Source organism: Condylura cristata, unplaced genomic scaffold (genome assembly GCF_000260355.1).
Source record: "Condylura cristata isolate star-nosed mole 26May11 unplaced genomic scaffold, ConCri1.0 scaffold00025, whole genome shotgun sequence".
Lineage (NCBI taxonomy): Eukaryota > Metazoa > Chordata > Mammalia > Eulipotyphla > Talpidae > Condylura > Condylura cristata.
In genome coordinates, this window is record NW_004567126.1 from 30,179,826 (window position 1) to 30,200,261 (window position 20,436).

General features: G+C 61.9%; 1 protein-coding gene across 1 annotated transcript; it reads left to right on the forward strand.

The window, feature by feature from the left end:
- Window positions 1-6: 6 nt before the first annotated feature.
- On the forward strand, window positions 7-19,909 carry ATP8B3 (ATPase, aminophospholipid transporter, class I, type 8B, member 3). The gene is made up of 28 exons (XM_012729934.1): window positions 7-141; window positions 2,096-2,154; window positions 2,654-2,745; window positions 3,203-3,316; window positions 4,209-4,307; window positions 4,563-4,624; window positions 5,008-5,080; window positions 5,170-5,240; window positions 5,636-5,718; window positions 6,073-6,231; window positions 6,532-6,620; window positions 7,121-7,311; window positions 7,385-7,593; window positions 8,808-8,833; window positions 8,924-9,080; window positions 9,394-9,582; window positions 9,677-9,789; window positions 11,320-11,484; window positions 11,590-11,701; window positions 12,491-12,566; window positions 12,823-12,940; window positions 13,231-13,603; window positions 13,688-13,911; window positions 16,005-16,088; window positions 16,801-17,040; window positions 17,206-17,344; window positions 17,577-17,704; window positions 18,944-19,909. Exons 2-28 carry the CDS (start codon window positions 2,106-2,108, stop codon window positions 19,424-19,426), a joined length of 3,918 nt encoding a protein of 1,305 aa, XP_012585388.1. The 5' UTR covers window positions 7-141; window positions 2,096-2,105; the 3' UTR covers window positions 19,427-19,909.
- The last annotated feature ends 527 nt before the right edge of the window (window positions 19,910-20,436 follow it).

Below are 20,436 nucleotides of genomic sequence, written 5' to 3' on the forward strand. Positions count from 1 at the left end.
GCCCGGGCCCGCGCCCGCGCCGCCCGTTTCAAGCCCGTTTCAGGCGCGTTTCAAACCCGTTGGCACCGGGCTAGCAGCTCCATCACGTCCGCCGCCCTGGCCGCCCGCGGAGCTCCCCGGGCAGCCAGGCCCTGCCCGCAGGTGAGCGGCACATCTCCGGCGGACGGCTGTCCCGGGAGCCCGCGCATCCTCTCAGGACTCAGCTGGCCTGAGGCGGGAGATCGCGGCCGCCGCACCCCTAGAGGTTCGCGCGGGGCGGGGTCGGGGCGACGGGAGTGCCCAGCGTCCGGGATCCGGATGCCAGCCAGGGAGGCTGGGCTCGAACCCTGGGCCGCTGCCCCTGCGGGGATGCGCAGGCTTCGGCTATAATGGGCGCCCTGGTGAGCTGAGGTGAGAGGAAGGTGGAAGGACGCTCTGGGGGCGCGAACGTGTCCCCAGATAAACTCTGCGTGGACGCCGTCCTCCCTCACCCCATCCGTCCCCTGCGGGGTGGAGGTCCCACTGGCTAAGCCTCATGCAACTGAACGCGCCTCAGTTTTCCTCATCTGCTGAAGGGCACTGGCCTGTGCCACTCCCAGGGCCACCAGAGCTGGCCCCGAGCCAGGTTGTCCCCTGGGACGCCATGACTCAGGCAGGCAGAAAGCCCTAGGTGGCTCTGCTGATGGGCCAGACGGGAAGAAGCGCCGGAGAGAAGGCGACCAGAGCCAGGATGGGGGACACTGCGGGCAGAGGGGGCGCTCAGAGGAAGCACCCCAACAAGCCTGGACGGTCTGAGAAGTACAAACTGAGACCCAAATGGTGAGGAGGGCCTGAGCGGCTCCTGGGTAGGGTGTTCCCGGCAGGCCAACCCAAGGGCCTGGAAGGAAGGAGCCCCTGGGTGCTGTGAGGGGCGGGGTGGCCGGGGTCCCTTGCCTGGTTTTTGGTCCCCGTCCAGGGACCCCCAGTGAGACCCCAGCTCCTAGCATCTAAGGACTAGGAGTGACTGGGGATGGTGGACAGAGTCCAGGCTCTGCGAAAGGCCTGGTATCTGCCTCCCTCTCTCCCTCAAGGTAGCCTGGCTTCCCGGCTACATGTGTAGGAAATATAGGGGTGCCCAGGCCCTATTTATTTGCCAAACACTGACCACCTAACCCCACTGGGCATTGTGTGCTGGGTGGGCACTGGGCAGGAGGCGGCGTGGAGCCGTGGAGGCAGTGGGTTTTTTCACCTTCGAAGGACCTGGGGACATGGGGGCCTGGACTGTGGGCCACCTTGGGGGTCAGGAGCAATGGCTAAAGGCCGAATCCTTCATCCCGAGTGGACCACTGTAATGGGGGCTGGTGAGGCAGGCTCATGTTGCCAGCTGAGGCGCTGGTGGGGGGCTACTGCAGGTTAAGAGACCACCTTGGTACCTGCCAAGCCAGAGGACATCTAGGGAATAACAGATAGCTGGTGGCTGAGCTGCCAAGCTCCGGGAAGGGACAGCAAGTGGCCAGGGGAGGTGACGTTTTAGAGGGGTTGCGGATAGATGGGGATATTGTCTGGCCAGGGAGGAGTGCAGGTGTGACTTTGGCCTTTTTTTTTTTTTCATACAATCTATCTCAAATATGTGTTAAATACCATTAGGATTATTTTTCAGAATAAAAGCAAAAAGCAGCCCCTGGAGAAACTTAGGAACTATGACAGAAGATCTCACACAGCCCAACACTGTAGTGGAGGTCTGCTGGCCAGAGGGGAGGACTGAAGGCTCTCAGTGGAGAAAGGGAAAGAGGGCGCCTGTCTGCGCCAAACCCAGCTTCCATCGGACCTCGCAGGCTCTGGCTTGGACGGTTGGCAGCAGCGCAGGCTCTGAGCCTCCCTTTGGCTACGCCCGGGCTGTGGTGCCCTTGGGCCACGTCACTCATTCCGGCTAGCCAAGTGGCAGAGTCCTAAATTCAGGATCAGTTCCTCCGAAATCACTCCTACGGGGGGCGAAGCCATAGACACCCCTGAGCCAGTCGCCTGCGTTGTCCGGGATTTTGGGAGCTCCCCTTGCCGAGCTGTAGGGTTCACGCTGACCCCACTAAGCCACAGGCAGTTCCGGCTCCGCAGACTGACTGGGCCTTTCTTCCCACAGTCCGGCCAGCATGGGCAGCCTTGTCTTCCAGGATGACTTTGAAGAAGAGAAGAACTCAGGTGCCCGCCCTAGCGCCCAGGCAGGGAGCTCGGGCCTCTGAGGGAGTCAGCGGGGGCCTTTCCAAGGCTGAGGTGGGAGGGCCAGGGAGACCACCCTCAGGCACTTGGCAGCCCGCGATATCCCAACCTGAGACTGAACGGCAGGCTCGGGTTTCCAGAGCTCTGAGGCCAGAGAGAGCTGTGTGCCCACGCTGGCCCTTCTGGGCCTCAGAGGCCCCTGTAGGAAGCATGGGTGTGAGTGGGCTGCCCGGGGTCTGTTCTGAGGAGGGTCGGGCCGTAGCCTGGATGTGGAGTGATGGGCGCCCAGGCCCTGCTCTTCAGACCCACCAGCCCCTGTGCAGGGCCGGAGGGGCCTCCCCGCTTGTTTATAGGCTCCGATGCTCCCCAAGCCAGCGGCCTCCAGGGCCTGGGTCCTGCAGGGCCCATCAGCCCTCCTCTGGGGTGTTGTTAGCGGGTGTTTGTGCGGGCCCCTGCAGTACCTGCCCTTCTCTGGCTTCAGCGTTCACCTGGGAGGTGAAGGCCAACAACCGAGCCTACAACAGTCAGTTCAAGGAGAAGTTCTTCCTGTGCTGGCTGAGGAATAAATACAAGGTGGGCGCCCCCCCCCCCTGCTGGGGCTGAGTGGTGTGAACCTGCAGGGGCCGGTTTGGGGGCTACTTGAGTCCCTCCTGTGCTCACATCTGCTTGACATCTTGACTGCAGTCATGAGAACTCTTGTGCTCCTTCTAACTGAATCACTGGTTTGAGGCTGGAGTTCCCCGTGTCCCTGGCTCTGCACCCCACTCCCACCCCCGTCTGCTTTAGAATAAATTAGCACACAGCCAATATGTCCATCAGAGTCTCCCTCCAATCCTCTCACGCGTCTCATTTTGAGAAATACGGGGTCGCCACCTGGCCGCGTGAAGCTGCGTTCAGCAGCTGCTCAGCAGCAGTCAGGAGCCACTCAATGCTGGTGCTGAGCCGCGGGCCGGGTGAGGCTGGCCTGGGGCTGGGTCGGCGGTGGGTGCCCTGGCCTGGGCATCGCCGCATGCCTGCTGCTCTCCTCCAGACCAACTTCATCCAAACGGCGAAATACAACACCTTCTCCTTCCTGCCCCGGAACCTGTATGAGCAGTTCCACCGTATGTCCAACCTCTACTTCCTCCTGGTCATCATCCTCCAGGTGGGCCTAGTGGGTCAGCCCCAGGAACCAACCCCTGCACCTCCCGCTCCCGTGCCGCCGTCTCTGGGAAGCCCTCCCTGACCACTCTCCTCTCACGGTCTGCGAGCCCAGGGAGCGCCCTCTGAGTGTTCATCCTCGTGGCCAGTACCCACCCCTCAGACACTGGGTGCACCCTCCTTGCTGGCAGCAGCCCAGCCCTGGCACACGGGTGGTGGGTGGTGGAGGTATCTGGGTGGCTCCTCTGCATGTCCAAGGAAGGCAGGGCCCTCCCCAGGACCAACGGCTTTGGCCACATCATGCCCTGGGCCTCAGCCCAGTGAACTGGCCCTAAAGGGCAAGGAGAGAGAAGGGGTGGCATATGTCCTCAGGACCACTGGGCGTTTCCAGCATGGGGCAGCATGGCGCAGGATGGGCTTCCGGCCCGGGCAGCGCAGCCAGCTTGCAAAGCACCTGCCCCTTTCTGTTCTGAGTGAAGTGGACACTGAGCTTTTGCCCACGGAGCTCTGCAGGTCTAGACCCACCAGTGGCCCGGCACTGTCTTCAGGCGGCTCACAAGGCTGTGGTGTGGGCAGTGATAGGCAGGGCCGCTGCCCGGCCGGAGCTCAGACCTGAAGGACGGATTGCTGCGGGAGGGGGGCAGAGTCCCGTGGAGAGAGGCGGACAGAGCCAGGCCCCAAGGACAGGCCAGGCGCTGGCGGAGGCCTTGCTGAGGCAGGGGAGGGGGACATCGTGGGAGGGAATGTTCTGGGCGTTAAGGGACATCTAGAGGGACAAAGTCCGTGGGCTTATGGGGAGAAGTTCCAGACCCAGGGCCAGGTGGCACAGGACTCAGGGTGCCGGGTGGAGGACGGGGGCTGCCCAGCAGGCTGGTGTGACCCAGACTCTGTGCCAGAGCTTCCCCGCGATCTCCACGCTGCCCTGGTTCACACTCTTTGCTCCGTTCGTCTGCCTCCTCCTCATCAGAGCAACCCGGGACCTGGTGGACGACATAGTAAGTGGGGGCGGGGGCTGTCTGTAGTGTCCTTGGCCCCGGGCTGTGGGTGGCCACAGGGGGTCACTGTGGACAGCCGTGCCCAGCCACGTCATCCAGGCGGCCGCACCGGGCAGTCACCTGGGCAGCCAGCAACAATGCCCCCCAGGGGGCCCCTGGACAGACTTGGCTGTGGGCTGTGGACTGGACAGGTGACAGGACCACCTGCGTTACCTGGGCATTGCGGAGCCAGCACCATCTCTCTGACCCACCCAGGGGCGGCACAGGAACGACAGAGCCATCAACAACAGGCCCTGCCAGATCCTGATGGGGAAGAGGTGAGGCCGCAGGCGGCACTGCACTCCGTGTGGCCAGCTGGCCAGCGTTTCTTAGGCGCCTGTTGTTGCCCAGGCCTGGGGGGCCCCCTGCAATGGAGACAGACGGTTAACCCTTGCAGAGCAGGGGGCTCGCCAAAGGGGCCCAGGGAGAGTGGGAGTGGGGCCTGTGACACCCCTGGAGGGCTGAGCCGCAAAGGCACCGTGGGGCATCTGTCCGTCTGTTCAGGTGCGCAGACAGCCCTTGGGCACGGCACCCCCAAATCCCTTCCAGAGCCACTCATTTTCTCCAAGCCGCTCCCTTCTCCCTGCTTCTCCGGCTGGGGATGGGCAAGGGGCCAGGGTCCGAGCTGGACCTCAGTGCCTGCGGCCTGTCTGACCTGCAGGTTCCTGTGGAGGAAGTGGAAGAACATCTGCGTGGGAGACCTGGTCTGTCTCCACAAAGACAGCATTGTCCCGGTGAGCTGGCGCAGCCCTCACCGGGGTGGGCCGCCCGCCGCCGGCCTGTCCTTGCGGCCCTCAATGCGGTTTCCTCCCGACACCCCCAGGCTGACCTGCTGCTGCTGGCCAGCACGGAGCCCAGCAGCTTGTGCTATGTGGAGACAGCTGACATCGACGGGTGAGACAGTCATCATTTGGGGCCTAGGTGGGGGCTTCCCCAGTTGCCACAGGGAGGTCACCAAGCTGAATTGCATATTTTGCTCATTCACCCCGTGGGCTTTTTATGGGGTCAGCTGTAAGTCAGTAGGGGTGACAAGAGGAAGCCACTTTCTCTGCATCAACCTTTCTGGAGGTTACTTGTGTGCCAGGCATCCCCTGAAAGCAAGAGGCCCAGGATCTGGCCTCCGCCCTTTTGCCAAAGTCCAGTGTCCTGGGCAAGGCCTTCTCGACCTCAGCCCTCTTGTTGGCAGCTGGCACGCAGTAGGTGCTTAGAGAAAATGTTTGAGTGACTGGGGGTGCCTTGCCCAAGGGCTGTCTGCCCACCTGTGACCTAGCCCTCCTTCCTCTCAACAGGGAGACCAACTTGAAGTTTAGACAGGCCCCGATGGTCACCCACCGCGAGCTGACCAGTATGAAGCGGATGGAGTCCTTCCAGGGTGAGTGAGTGCAGGGCCCAGCGCACTGGGCTTGGGAAGTGGCGGATACTGGTGTCGGGGTGTCGGGCAACCGGCACGGTCAGTTCTCACATTTGTTCTGGTGGATCTTGTCCCTCTCTGGCCCTTGGAGTCAGGATACTTGGAAAGGCCTGGAGGGTGGGGAGCATCAGGAAGGGCTCCCCGGAGCTGTGTGGCGGAGGTGCGCCGGGCAGGCCTGGGCCAGAGTCGGGCCTGCAAAGGTGGCAGAGCTGGAGGGTGGCAGGAACGTGTCCTGAGTCCCCATCCCGACCCTTCATGGAAGAGGGGTGCAGAACCCAGCCGTGCCCTTGGCCCCGAGCACCCCGTCGCCCACAGGCAAGGTCGTGTGTGAGGAGCCCAACAGCCGGCTGCATCATTTTGTGGGCTGCTTGGAATGGAAGGGCAAGAAGTACCCTCTGGACAGCGGTAACATCCTCCTGCGTGGCTGCAAGATCCGCAACACAGACACCTGTTACGGAATGGTCATCTACGCTGGTACCGCTGCCCGCGCCCGGCCGCGGGCTGTCCCGGGTGGGGGGACAGGGCGACGCCCATGGCGAGATCACGAGCCAGGCCTGGCTGTACGCGCTGGCTCGGGGAGGTGGGCTGCTGGCCTGGCTTCTCGGGTCCTGGTTTCTGAACCTGCGGAAATGGACACACTGGGTCAGCTGCCTTGTTGTGGCTGGGAAAGTGGGGTGCTTGTGTGCAGGTGGGCTCATGGGGGGGCAGGCAGGTGGATCAGTGAGTGGTTGGGTGGGTGGGCGGGGGGTGGCTGGAAGGATACCAATCCTGCAGGCTTTGACACAAAGATCATGAAGAACTGTGGCAAGTTCCACCTGAAGAGAACCAAGATCGATCTTCTGGTGAATAAGCTGGTGGTCCTGGTGAGCTGCCCATCCCTACCCCGCCGAGGGATGGCAGAGGGGGAAGTCCTGCCCACGGGCACAGCCGGGGCTCCCTCTCCAGGCTTCCCAGCATCTCTCTGCAAAATGAGCGCCCAGGCGGGCCGGCGAGCCAGACTGTTCTTGAATAACAATTTAAAAAAATGTCTTACAAAATCAGTTTGATCTTGCCTGTTTCCAAGCCCACAGAAAATAATCAAGCGCTCACCTGTCCTCCACAGACCTTTAACAGTCCTTAACTTTTTGCCCAGTCAACTTTACTTTTTTGGTTACTATAGTTATCGGTTCAGAAATAGCCGTCAGGAGCGCAGCTGGCGCTCCGTAACCCCAGGCCCGTCCCGACGACGGCAGGGTCGGGGCCAGGGGCTTCCCACCCCACACTGACTTTCCACACTGGGTGTGTCCCTTGGCGGGCCCCCGGGGTGCCTCGGAGCCGCCCCGGGCCTCCCCCACATGGTCTGCCCCTCCTGTTCATGGTGCAGATCTTCCTGTCCCTGGTGCTGATCTCTTTGGCGTTGACCTTGGGCTTCTGGTACCAGGTGCGAGAGTTCAAGGACAATCACCACTACGTACCCCAGGGGCACGGCTACGGTGTGCTCATGGAGTCCTTCCTCATCTTCTGGGGCTTCCTCATCCTCCTCAGTGCCATGGTGCCCATGGCCATGTTCATCAGGTAAGCCCCCCGCCAGGCCGGCGCCCCACGGAGGAGCTGGCAGGGCTAGGCTGTGACTGACTTGTGTTTGCAGCGCGGAATTCATCTACCTGGGGAACAGCATCTTCATTAACTGGGACGCGCAGATGTACTATGAGCCCAAGGACCTGCCCGCCATGGCCCGCAGCACCAGCCTGAACGACCAGCTGGGCCAGGTGGAGTACATCTTTTCCGACAAGACGGGCACCCTCACCCAGAACATCATGACCTTCAAGAAGTGTTGCATCAATGGCTATGTCTACGGTGGGGCCCCACTCTGCCCCGCCCTTCCTCCCTGGCGCTGCCCGGCCCTCCCCCCGCAACGGCTGGCCTTGGGCCGCTGCGCCCTGAGATCTCACTGGGAGTCTGACTTGGCCTCGAGTTCACTCACCCCTGACCCAGCACCCCCAGCCCAAACTCGAGTCCCACGGGGCTAGCTGTGGGGCTCCCGGGCCACGGTCTCTGTCAAGATAGCCCGCCCTGTGTCTGCAAGCGAGCCACCAGCCAGCACCCCTTTCTTTGTGGCGGCTGAAGTTCAAATCATGCCATCTTCATGTGTCACAAAATACGCTCTTTCCTTTTTGCAAACCTCTTTGCGGATGCCGAAGCCTGAAATTCCTGATATCTTCACATCTCACAGGAAGTTGGATTTTTCTTTCCATCTTCGCAGACCCTTACTGTGGTCACGCGTTTTGAACTTCTTGCCATTTTTGCCCATCTCAGCATAATGTTCTTCTGTGACTCCCCGACCCCACCATCTGGAAATGTGGGAACTGCCCTCAGTTTGCCGGCCTGTGTGGGGCAGGTGAACTTGGCTGGTGAACTTGGCTGGCCCTGGCCAAGTCACATGCTGCTCAATGTGTGTTGGTCAGCTGCAGGCCACAGGGGTCCCAGCAGCCTCCGCCCGTGGCCGAGGTGGGTGGGGGCTGGCTGCTGAAGTGTGTGTCCCCGGCCCCGATGGCACCGGCCCCACGAAAGTCCACTCGGCAAGTCCCCTGTCTGCGGTTAGCCAGCGTCGGTGCCGGAAGCCACTGCGGGCCAGTGCCCCCTGCGCAGTCCCGCCTGAGCCCCAGCCAGGGCCGTGGGTGTGATGGGGCACAGAGGGGTGAGTGGCACGGCAGCAGCACCAGGCGAGGTCCTCCGCTTTTTCTGGAAGGGCTGTGGAGCCAGGTTACTCGGTGAAATCACCTGACTTCAAAGCAGGCGGCCAAGTTCAGCTTCTAAAAAGCGGGCGGCTGGGCGCACTGTCCCACAGGGCCGGTCCCGCCCCGCCTGCCCTCCCGAGACCCCGCCGAGGGGAGGTGGCCAGGCTGCTTGCTTTTTTGCACAGAGGTCCTTGCAGTTTGGGTGTCAGGTCCAGGCCCTGGGTCTGGCGTGTCTGACTACGGTGACAGGCCAGACTCTGACCATGGAGGGCAGGGGCTGCAGGCCCCGTGGGGAGCCCAGGGACTGAGGCCTGAAGCAGAGTCTCTCCCTAGGTCCAGACGAGAAGTCCTCGTATATGGTGAGTCCCGGTCGCCCTGCGGCACTGACGGTTGGGAGGTCGGGGGAGAAGAGACCAGTACAGCGCTGGCCACCCCCCTCGTCCCCCCAGGTGAACCCCTACCTCTGGAACAAATTTGCTGACGGGAAGTTGCTCTTCCACAACGCTGAGCTCCTGCATGCGGTGCAAAGCAAGAAGGACAGGATGGTGCAGGAGTTCTGGCGCCTGCTGGCCATCTGCCACACCGTGATGGTGCAGGAGAAGGGCAGTGAGTCGGGGGCTGCCCCTCCGCCGCCCCCCTGGAGAGGGGACCCAGCCCTGCGCCCCACAGCCCGCCCGGGCTGGAGGGGCCTGGGCTGGGGCCTTAGACCATTGCAAGTGGAGAGGGGACGTCACGTAGCCTGGACCCCAGTGTCCACCCGCCTTTGCTGGGCTTAGCGGTTGTCCAGGGGCAATGGACCGTCACCCCGTGATGAGCCCCACTGGCCCGTCTCCTCCTGGGGGCTCTGGAGACGGGGCTGAGTCTGTGGGTGCTGGCGCCCAGCGTGCTCTCCCCAGCGCCTGCGCCTTTCCCTTGACAGACCAGCTGTTGTACCAGGCAGCTTCCCCGGATGAGGAGGCGCTGGTCACAGCAGCCCGGAATTTCGGCTACGTGTTCCTGTCGCGCACCCAGGACAGCATCACGGTGATGGAGCTGGGCAAGGAGCGGGTGTACAAGGTCCTGGCCATGATGGACTTCAACAGCGTGCGGAAGCGGATGTCAGTGCTGGGTGAGGGCCTCTGCCCCTGCCTTGCGCCCATTTCTCAGCCCCAGAGTGGGGGGTGGGGCCGGAGCAGAGTGGGCAGCTGGGCCTTCCACAGCAGTCCGCAACCCCGAGGGCGCCATCTGCCTCTACACCAAGGGCGCGGACACCGTCATCTTCCAGCGGCTGCGCAGGAAAGGCGAGATGGAGTGGACCACAGAGGAGGCCTTGGCTGTGAGTCCCCAGGGGGTGGAGGGCAGGAGCGACCTGAGGAGGGGAGGGTGGGGGCAGGGGAGCTAGGAAAGGGCGGGCCAGGCTGTACCTGCGCAAAGCCCCTCTCCACCACCCCCCTCCCCAAGGGGCTGGAGGAAGCTGTGCTTTTGTTTTTCTCAAAGATTTATTTATTTATGCACACAGAACTGGGGTACAGCACAGAGGTGCAGGGGTGGGGGGTGAGCGGACTCCTCAGAGGCAGAGCGGGCGCAGAACAGGCGGATGGACGAAGTACACTGCCGAGGGGGCGACAGGGAGGCCGGAGAGGTCTGCAGCCCCTGGGGGCCGCCCTGCGCCACCAGGAGGGCCCGGGAGCTGCACTCTTCACGGGGACCTGTGGCTGGTCTTGGCCCTGGATGGCGCACACCCCTCGCCCACAACCCCAAGCCTGGTCCCCAGGACACACTCCGCCCTCCCCGCCCCAAGTCTCTGCTCCACTTGGAGGAAGCCCAAACCCCTCAACCAGCCTTCGGGCTCTCTGTCCCCTGCCCTCTGCTCAGCTTCTATTTCCTGGCCCTCTGAGGGTTCCCCCAGGGCCCGAGATCTGGCCTGGACCCCCTCCTGCTCAGCGGTGGCTCAGGACCGTGCGGTCTTCCCTCTGCTTGCAGTGTCTTCCTCCACCTGTGACTTTCAGTCCTCTCGGGGCTCCGTCCCCCTCCATCTCGTGCCCTCCCCAGCCATCAGCCATCTTCTGCTGGTGCCTCTCTCTGACCCAGCCCTGACCTCCTGGGGCTTCTCCTGGGCTTTGCTGGGTGCTGGCATCCCCCAGCCCCGGGGCCAGAGGGGAGTGGCTATGGAAGGAGACCCCATGCCCCTCCATTTGGGGCCTGGAATGGGGGCGGGGAATGACATCTGCTCTCAGACGCAAAGTGCGGTCAGTGACGTGGAGCCAGATGCTGGGCAGGACGCCGTGGCTCAACCGCCGGACGGACGGAGCCGCGTGAACGGAGACACGGGAGGGACAGAGGGACAGCTGCCGCTCCGCTGCCCGAGTGCAAGCCTCAGGCTGCCACCTGCGGTCAGAAGCAGGACTAGACCTGGGGTCACCGGTGGAGGCAGCACAGCTAGGGATGGAAGGATGGGGGGAGGGGGCCATGATGGGGCTCCCAGGACATTCCTGGGGTGAGGGAACACGGGGTCTTCCCTGGGGACCTGGAGGCAGAGTCCCACAGACGCCTTCCTGTTCCTTCCCCAGCCCACCCCCAAAGGCCTCGTCCCCCCCTTTCTTGAAAAATGAGGCAGAGCGTGGAGTCCAGACGTTCTTAAGCCCAAGGGTCCCGGGAGGGGCCTGGGCTGGGGAGCCCTGAGGGGGGAGGGGTCTGGCAGGGCGGCACCGGGGCCCTTGAGGAATAATTAGCCGCTGCCAGGCAAAGGGCAGGGGGGTGTCCTGGTGGGGGAGGGGGCAGGCGGGCAAGGCCTGGGCCCAGGCAGAGGGGGAGGGCGGCGGCCGGAGGAGCTGGCAGACGGAGTGACCGGCTGGCGTGTCCCCAGTCCTTCGCCCAGCAGACCCTGAGGACCCTGTGCCTGGCATACAAGGAGGTGGACGAGGACACTTACGAGCAGTGGCGCCAGCAGCACCAGGAGGCCAGCATCCTGCTGCAGAACCGGGCCCAGGCCCTGCACCAGGTGTATGAGGAGATGGAGCAGGGCCTCCAGGTGAGCGGCGCTGCACAGGAGGTGCCGCCCCAGCACCCGGCCCAGCCCTGGGGGGCCCTCCCCGCCCGTGGGCCCCCGCTCAGCCTCTCCCTGCCCTCCCCCCAGTTGCTGGGAGCCACAGCCATCGAGGACAAGCTCCAGGATGGCGTCCCTGAGACCATCCAGTGTCTCAAGCAAGGGAACATCAAAGTGTGGGTACTCACAGGGGACAAGCAAGGTGGGTCCCCCCCAGCCTGAGAAGGGGGCTCGTGGGGAGAGAGCACATGGCCGACCCGTGTCAGAATGCCCAGAGGCAGCACTGCCCCCTGGATTTCCTGGGGAGAGAGGAACAGGAGCAGATGAGGAGGTCCCAGCCCCCCCAGACTGTGCCCCCTTTGGGCTGCTGTGCTGAGCGCTTCCTGGGCACGTGGCTGCATGAACAAGGGTCCTCCTTACCCCTCAGTGAGAGGTGGGCACCGCGGGGTCCAGGGAGCTCGGGGCCCCTCACTGAGGTGGCCCAGAGACACAGGAGCCTCTTCTGACACTGGGTCCCTGGCTCTCCCAAGCCACACCCCGTACAGATTCTGGGGGACCCCACTGCAGCTGGGTGCTCACAGGGCTGCATCAGGACTTCTGTCCTAGAACCTCTCTCCCCACATACACATATTTAAAAGTGCATTTTACAGTTGTGTGCAAATAAAGAGAAACCAGGCTGGATTCTCTTTGCCTTCCTTTTCTTCTGATGATTTTAAAGGAAAGAAATAATGTGTGTGGGTCACTACCCTTGCCAGCAGGCCCCACGCCCGAGACATGGGATATGTCCTCCCAGACGGAAGGGCCTTTTGCTCAGCAGCCAGAGTCTCAGGGCCGGCTCCCATGGGCCAGTCTGGGGTTCATCGCAATGGCCAGAGGGCCGCAGGGCAGGCGGCTGTGGTGGGGCCTGGGCCTAGTGGTAGGGGGCGCGGCCACCAGGGGGCGCTGCGGCGGGGGCACTGAGCCGGGGGCACTGAGCCGGCCTGGTTTGCAGAGACGGCTGTGAACGTGGCCTTTGCCTGCCGACTGCTCTCGGAGAACATGTTCATTCTGGAGGAGAAGGAGATAGTGTAAGGTGGCCTGAGGGGTGGGGTGGGCCCGCTGGGCATTGTGGGAGGTGAGGGTGAGGGCCAGAGGCACTGGCCCAGGGCCTAGACGCTGCCCCAGGGGTCAGCACAGTGCCTGACCTCTTCCCGGCCAGACCACCAGAGGCCTCCCTCCTACTCCAGGTGGAGGGGAAACCAAGGGACAGTGGGCGAAGGGCAGGGGAAGGCTGTGCCCCCTTCTCCGTGACCTGCGTGCCTGACCCCGCTGGGCTCCCCACAGTCGGGTCCTGGAGACCTACTGGGACAGCAACAACAACCTGCAGAAGACGAAGGGGCCTCTGGAGGGCACGATCTTGCCACAGGTCAAGATGGCCATGGTCATCAGCGGGGATTTGCTGGTCAGTGTCAGCTCCGGGCCCAGGCAGGGCCCCTGGTATTTATGAGGGGGCTGGGAGGAGCATCCAGCCGGGGGTGGGGAACCCTGCCGCCGAAAGGGCCCCGGGCAGGACGTTGGAAAGCGGAGGCCAAGTCAAGAGTTTGTCCTCAGAGGGCCTGGGGTGGGGGGGCGCTCTCATGTCCAGCGGGCTCCCAGGAGGCCGGGGGAGGGTCAGTTTGGGGGTGTGTCCACAGAGGGAAGGGGTGCAGGCGGAGTGATGCGCCTCCCCGTGCTCCCATCCCTGTGGGCCAGGACCGGCTGTTCCTGTCCCTGCGCAAGGAGCCTCGGGTCCTGGTCCACAACGCGGACGAGTCCTGGCTCGAGCCGGGGAAGCAGAGGGCCGACTCCCTGCAGGCCCGGCGGGTGTCCCAGTTATGGCAGCTCCTTGGGCTGCAGCGGAGGAGCATGAGGTCGGACCCTCAGGACCAGGAGTTCCACACCCACGAGAAGCTCGAGGTGCAGCGGGAGCGGGCTTTCGTCAACCTGGCCTTGAAGTGCCAGGCGGTCATTTGCTGCCGGGTCACCCCCAAGCAGAAGGCCTTGATCGTGGCACTGGTCAAGAAGTACCAGAACGTGGTGACCCTGGCCATCGGGGATGGTGCCAACGACGTCAACATGATCAAGAGTGGGTGCCAGGCAGCAGGGCCGGAGGGGGGCGGCCAGCGGCGGGGAGGGTGCTGGGACCCACAGGCTGTGCGTGTCCTCGCAGCTGCTGACATCGGCGTGGGGCTGGCCGGCCAGGAGGGCATGCAGGCCGTGCAGAACAGCGACTACATGCTGGCTCAGTTCTGCTTCCTGCAGAGGCTGCTGCTGGTACACGGACGTTGGTCTTACATGCGCGTCTGCAAATTCCTGCGCTACTTCATCTATAAGACGATAGCCAGCATGATGGTCCAGATCTGGTTTGCTTTCTACAGCGGCTTCACTGCCCAGGTACGCGGGCCCGAGCGGCTCTGGGGCTGCCATGGGTTGGGCCCTGCCTGGGATCTCTGGACAATGTATGCTTTTGTGTGGCTCTATTTATAGAGGTATAGAATCCAGATCAAGGGAGGGGATGGTTCCTGCCCAGCTCTGATGCTTGGCATGCTGGAACTTTGGAGCAAATACAAGGTGCATGTTCTTGATGTAACTCCTAGGGGAAAGGAGAACTGGAAGACGACTGTTCAGACTTGGGGGCGGGGGTCGATTTTAGGGTTCCGGAGAGTATCATGGGGAAGAGCTGTGTGTTGGCCCTAGAAGAGTTCCTAGGGCGTGATTTCCCCTTGGTTTCAGGAAATTGTCTGGAGATAGAGGGCTCGGAGGGGAGCAGGCATCCGAGAGCGCGCTTCATAGAAGCAGCTTTGAGAAATACATAACTATATTTACTTGCTTTGCTTCTTCCCTTCTAGATATTTTACCCTTTGTGTTGCAACTGTAAGGGGACTTATTTTCCTAATTCCTTGTTGGGATTGTTCATTGTGGGTAGACAGAAGCTCAGCTAGATTTTCGTGCCAGCCGGAGCCCTGCAACGCGGCCAAGTTTCTTCAGCGTCTGCAGTGGCCATTGCTGCTGCATCGTGAGGGTCGTTTGCAAGCAGCCTTGTGCCGTCTACAAACAGAGATTGTTTTACACACTCTCTGGGGTCTCTTATTTCCGTGTTGTGGGGTTCGGCCTAGGCCCCCAGCACAGCACTGCACAGCGGGGCAGAGAGCCCCTCTCGGTCTCGGCCTGAGCCTCCGGGGGCGGCGGCTGTCCGGGCTCTGCCTTTCCTCACTGGCAGCTGGAATTCTGTGGGAAGAGCCACTCCTTTCCCCTCACTTCTTCACTGCATGCTTTATTCAGGTCGCTGCGGACAGTCCTTGCATTCCGTTGCTGGAATTGTCCCGGCTTGCCTGCCTGCTCTTCTCTGAGCACAATCTCTTTTCCTGGCACAGCAGGTTGGACTTTCACTGCTCCTCTGGGGTTAACTGTCCCCGTAAGGGCCTCTGTTTTCTTTCCCCTTTTTAAGTATTGATTTATGTTTGCATAGGAATGCAGGCCAAAGCTGCCCAGGGGTGGTGGTGGGAAGATTCACCAGAGACAGAGCTGGGAGCAGAACGGGACGGAGCCACTGAAACCCACTGCTGAGGGGAGCAGCGGGGAGACAGGAGAGGCCTGCTGCGCCCTGGGGTCCCTCCCTGGGCAGCCAGGGATTGAACTCAGGCTGCAGTGGCTGGTGACAGCTTGATTGCATTGAGACTAACCCTAGGCCACCAGGGAAGCCCTCTTTTTTTTTCCAAGAGAGATACCAGGATCTAAGTGCTTGGTGGAGTCACTGCTACCAGGAAGCAGTGAGCACCAGGGACTCAGACTTCCTGCTGTGCTGGGGGCCTGAGCCTGTGGTGGGGTCCCTGGAGAGCTCTCCCCCTCAGCCAACTCCTCCGCCTAGATATCTTGAATAAACTTTTGCCAGCCTGGACCTCCAGCCTGTCTGAGCACTCCATGCGGTGCTGGGCCAGGGGAGCCTCCCCCTGGGGTGCGTGAGTCTTTGGTCAAGAGCCAGTTGCAGGGCCCTCCCTGGTGGCGCAGGCTGGAGCTCAGCACTGTAAACCTGGCCAGGGCCGCTTCAGTGCAAGTTCAGTCCCCACCCCGGAGGCGACCCCCAGGACGCAGCAGACCTCCCCTGTCTCCCCGCTGCTCCCCTCAGCAGTGTGTTTCAGTCCGTCTGCCTGTCCTGCTCCCCACTCTGTCTCTGGGGAAGCCGCTCACCCTCTGCACCTCTGGCCTGTACCCCAGTTCTGTGTGCATAAATAAAATCTTAAAAAAAAAAAAAAAGAGCCAGGCGCTTCAACGCTGGCTGATGACGGCCTCAGCGCGGGCTCCGGCTCCTTCCTGCTGGGGCGGCTCCGGTTGTGCGGCGGCCACCTACTTACCTTCAGGGGTTGGTACCTTTGCTCTGCCACTTCGGTAGTGAGTACAGTTCCCCGCTGTCTTCACTCTGTTGCCATCCCCGGGCGTCTGTCGCTGGCCTTTGGCTTTGAAGCTGACCGCCGCCCTCCTCCCCACAGCCGCTGTATGAGGGCTGGTTCCTGGCGTTCTTCAACCTGCTCTACAGCACGCTGCCCGTCCTCTCCATTGGGCTTTTCGAACAGGTGAGCTGCCCCGTGGGCCACAGGCTCCTGTCTCTGCTCCTGACCCACCTCGCCAGCGAGGGGCCTGTGGGGGGGGGGGCTTTTAGACCTAGGGAGGGAGCTCTCTGCAGGGCTCAGTCCAGGCACCCCCAGGCAGTACCTTTACCTGCCTCCCCCAGAGCACGACCTGGTCTCAGGTAACGGGGGAGGGGGGAGGGGGAAGGGGAGGGACCTCTTCCCTGACCCCACCCTCTCTGGAGCCCCAACCCCCAAGGCCGATCTCAACCGTGAGGAGAGGGGTCCTCTGAGAGACAGTCTTCCCGGTCACCCCACCTGCAGCTCTGAGAGACCCTGGAGAAGCGACCCTGACTAGTGTGGCCCAGTAGAACTTTCCAGGTGATGGAAATATTCCTCACCCAGGCTGTAGAGAGGGTGCCGCCGGCCACGTGGTTAGGGAGAACATTTAAGCCTGGCTGGCTTGCCCTGAGGAAGCAGACTTCGCGTTTCACCTCATTAAGAAACTTGGTTTTTCTGTGATAAAATTCAAACAACACAACGTTCCCCATCCCACCCACGCTCGCCTGCCGCCAGAGTGCGCCATCCATTTGATCGTCACCCACTAAATCCAAGTAGCCACGTATGGCACGTGGCCAGGGGAGGGCCGGGGCAGCCCGGGTGGGGGCCGGGCCGCGGGGCCCTCCCGCCTGCGTGAGCCCGCCACACCCCTCCCCAGGACGTGAGCGCAGAGCAGAGCCTGCAGCTGCCGGAGCTCTACATCGCGGGCCAGAAGGACGAACTCTTCAACTACTGGGTCTTTTTCCAAGCCCTCGCCCACGGCCTGTTCACGTCCCTGGTCAACTTCTTTGTGACCCTGTGGCTCTACGATGACGTGTCCGGGCCAACCGGTTTGAGCGACTATCAGTCTTTCTCAGTGGTCATGGCGCTGTCGGGCCTGCTGTCCATCACCATGGAGGTAGGCGGACGCCCTGGCTGGCACCACCGCCCAGGGCCTCCACAGGGGCCACGGAGGTCTCGTGGCCCGCCTTAGGGACCAGGTGCCTTTGTAGCTTGGGGTCTCGACTCCCCACGCCCTCTGGGGTTCGCTACTCTCCCGGGTAACTTGTCCCTCCGTGGCCAGGTCATCCTCATCATCAAGTACTGGACAGTCCTGTCAGTGCTGACCATCCTCCTCAGCTTGGGCGCGTATGTGGTCATGACCTGGGCCACCCAGAGCTTCTGGCTCTTCAAAATCTCCCCGAAGACCTTCTCGTTTCTGTGTGAGCCCCCCGAGCAGGGAGGGGCTGGTGGGCGCTGGAGCAGGGTGAGGGGCACGCGCATGCCTGGGCCCACACTCAGGCCCACTCCCGGCCTCTACTCTGTGGCTGCCCTTTGGGATTTGCACAAAGGTCCCCTTGGGGTGAAGGGGGGGTGAGGAAGAGGTGTGGGGGGCACAGAGCAGGTCCTGGAAGGCTCTGCCTGGGGCTGTGCTGTGACCCTGCCCTGCCCCAGATGCTGACCGCAACGTGCTGGCCCACCCCTTCTTCCTGCTGGTGATCCTGCTGAACGTGTCCATAAACACCCTGCCAGTGCTGGCTCTGCGTGTCATCTACCAAGCCCTCAAGAAGCCACGCCCCAAGGTGAGGGCACCCAGTCCCTACTGCCCATTCCTGGGACCCCGCCAACCAGAGTCTATACTGGGAGGACTCCAGAGAGATGTGGGGCTGGAGACATACCCAGGATCCTCAGTGGGCCAAATACCGGCCCCTAGAATACAGGCAACTGAGTGCTAGGAATGTCAGCCTAGGTCCAGCACCAATACTGTCAGACTTCTACTCCCAAATCATCTGGGAGGTGGGGGTCAGGATGACAGAGGTTACCCAGGAAGGGTTTACAGGAAAAGAGGAGCTTAAAAATAACACAAGTGTCCATCCTAAGACGAACAAATAAGCAGAAGGCGGCCTAGATACATAGTGGAATAGTACTCAGCCCTGAAGAGGAAGGAAATTTGACACAGCTACAGTGGGGACATAAGCTAGACACAAAAGGATACACAATGTGTGATCCACTCACAGGAGGGTGTTAGAGGAGTCATATCTACAGGGACAGGAAATAAAGTGTGATGTCAGGGGCTGGGGGAGGGCAGTTAGTATTTACTGGGGATAGAGCGTCAGTTTGGGAACTTTTTTTTAAGTATTTATTTATTGATTTATTTGTGTAGAGGAACTGGGGTGTAGGCCAGAGGTGTGGGGGGTCAGAGGACTCACCAGAGACAGTGGGGAACAGAACAGGCCGATTGACTGAAGTACACTGCTGAGGGGAGCAGCGGGGAGACAGGAGAGGTCTGCTGTGCCCTGTGGTCAGCTCCCTGGCCAGGGATCGAACTCAGGGTGTAGTAGTGACAGTGCTGAGACTTAACCCCCAGGCCAGGCCACCAGGGAGGCCCCAAGATTAGAAAGTTTTGAAGGAGGGTGTTGTGCAACAGTGTGAATATACTCAACACCACTGAGCTGTGCATTTGAAAATAATCAAGACGGCAAAGGGGGTGGAGGCACTTACCAAAAGCTGGCTTGCAGCTGTGTTAACCCCCGAATTCAGTCTCACGGTGGACTGACTAAGCGAGTCACAGACCTGCAGGCTCTAGCACAGGCCAGAGAGGTGGCTGCTTCACTCTGTGCTGCCGGACACCCGCCCCCGGCCCCCGCCCCCGGCCCCAGAGAAGGACTCTGGCTAAGAAAGTCAAGTCCCGGGGAGACTCCAGCGGGGTCGACATGACTGGGGGAAGCCTGGCCCATCAGTGACGGCCAAGGCCGCCGAACAGCCCCGGGACAGACAGCACGGTGGGAGCTGCCGGCTCTTGCCCCTCACTTGCTCTGTAGGTGGAGGCGGAGACCCCGAGCGAGGAGATCCTCACCGTGGAGACAGCACACTATTTGCAGCGGGCATCGCGCGTCCGGCGCTCCAGCTACGCCTTCTCCCACCGCGAGGGCTACGCAGACCTCATCACGCAGGGCACCAGTCTCCGGACACCGACGGGGGTCAGCATGCTGGCTGACCGCGGGGTGCCCTTCGAGGACGAGCTGCAGTCCGGCCCAGACGAGTTGCCCTGGCACGCCAGGGAGTTGCCCACGCTGGGGAAGAAGCACAGGCACAGGGCGAGGGCGCCCTCGGAGGACGTGCAGCCCGCGGCGGGGGCTGCCTCCTGGCTGGCTCCCGCCGCCGCGCAGTCCCCTTCTTACCTGGAAAACCAGTTCCCCGTCACGGAGAACTTGCTCCCCACCGAGGGCTGGCAGTCTGGGCTTCTGCAGGGGACCTCGTCCACAGCGATGACGCCGGAGCCCCCACACTTGCACGAGCACTGAGCACGTCCACCTCCTCAGAGTCCACCGCCAGCCAGCTGTCAGCCAGACACCCACTGTCCTCCCTTGAGGAGCCCAGGAAAGCCAGCCGCCGCGTGGCGAGACTCAGTCACGGCTCTCAGAGTCTATCAGCACCCCTGGAGAAGAGCATGTCCCTTTGGGTGATTTCAGGGCCACATGTCTGGCAAAAGGAGCCCCCCCAAACAGGGCTGGTGGCCCTTCCCCTTGAGACCCACCATCTCTGGTGGAAACTGCAGAGATGGGAGAATCCACAAAAGCGCAGCCGGACTCAGGCAGCTGGCCCCGACACCTGTGCCCAGAGAGAGACAAGTGCCACCTGGTTGGGTGGTGAAGCCACCCTGTCTCCAGAGGGTGTGACTTCCCAGGCTTCGAGAATGTCAACCAGCAAGTACCAGGTCTTTTCCCAAAGACATGGGCTCTCCACCCTTTTCTTTTTCTAATAAATTAGGGCCCATCTGCCCCCAGGGCTCATTTCAGCTCACTCTTCCTTTTATTTTTGGTGAGACTACATGGGAATAGTGGTAGTCAAAAAAAAAAAAAAAAATCAAAACACTGACCTCTAGTGGTTCAGTGGGGGATTTGCAGGGAAAGCTTTTTCTTCCCTGGCGGGGTATAGATAACAGCTTTATGGCTCCGGACGGGAAAAAGAGAAGATTCTGCCTAGCAGCGCTGGCTCCCAGCTTGAGCCTGCTGACCCTCCCCAGGGCAGCTTATAAGGCCCAATTCTTCCACCACCCAGACTCACCCCTAGCCAGCAGGCCCTGGTTTCTCTCCCTAAATTAAGCCACTCACGGTCTTCAAGCGCCTCACACTTCAAGCTGCAGAAAGCAGGCGAACAAAATCCTCACGTGGAGACAGGTTGGCTCATGAGTTGTGGGGGGGGCAGGCTCGGAGAGGACCCACGCCCAGCAAGAGGCAGGACTGGAGAGGCGCGGGGTCAGCGGGAGAGGTGGGCTGCTGTTTCCGTCACTCCCTTCCCCCTCGCCATCTTC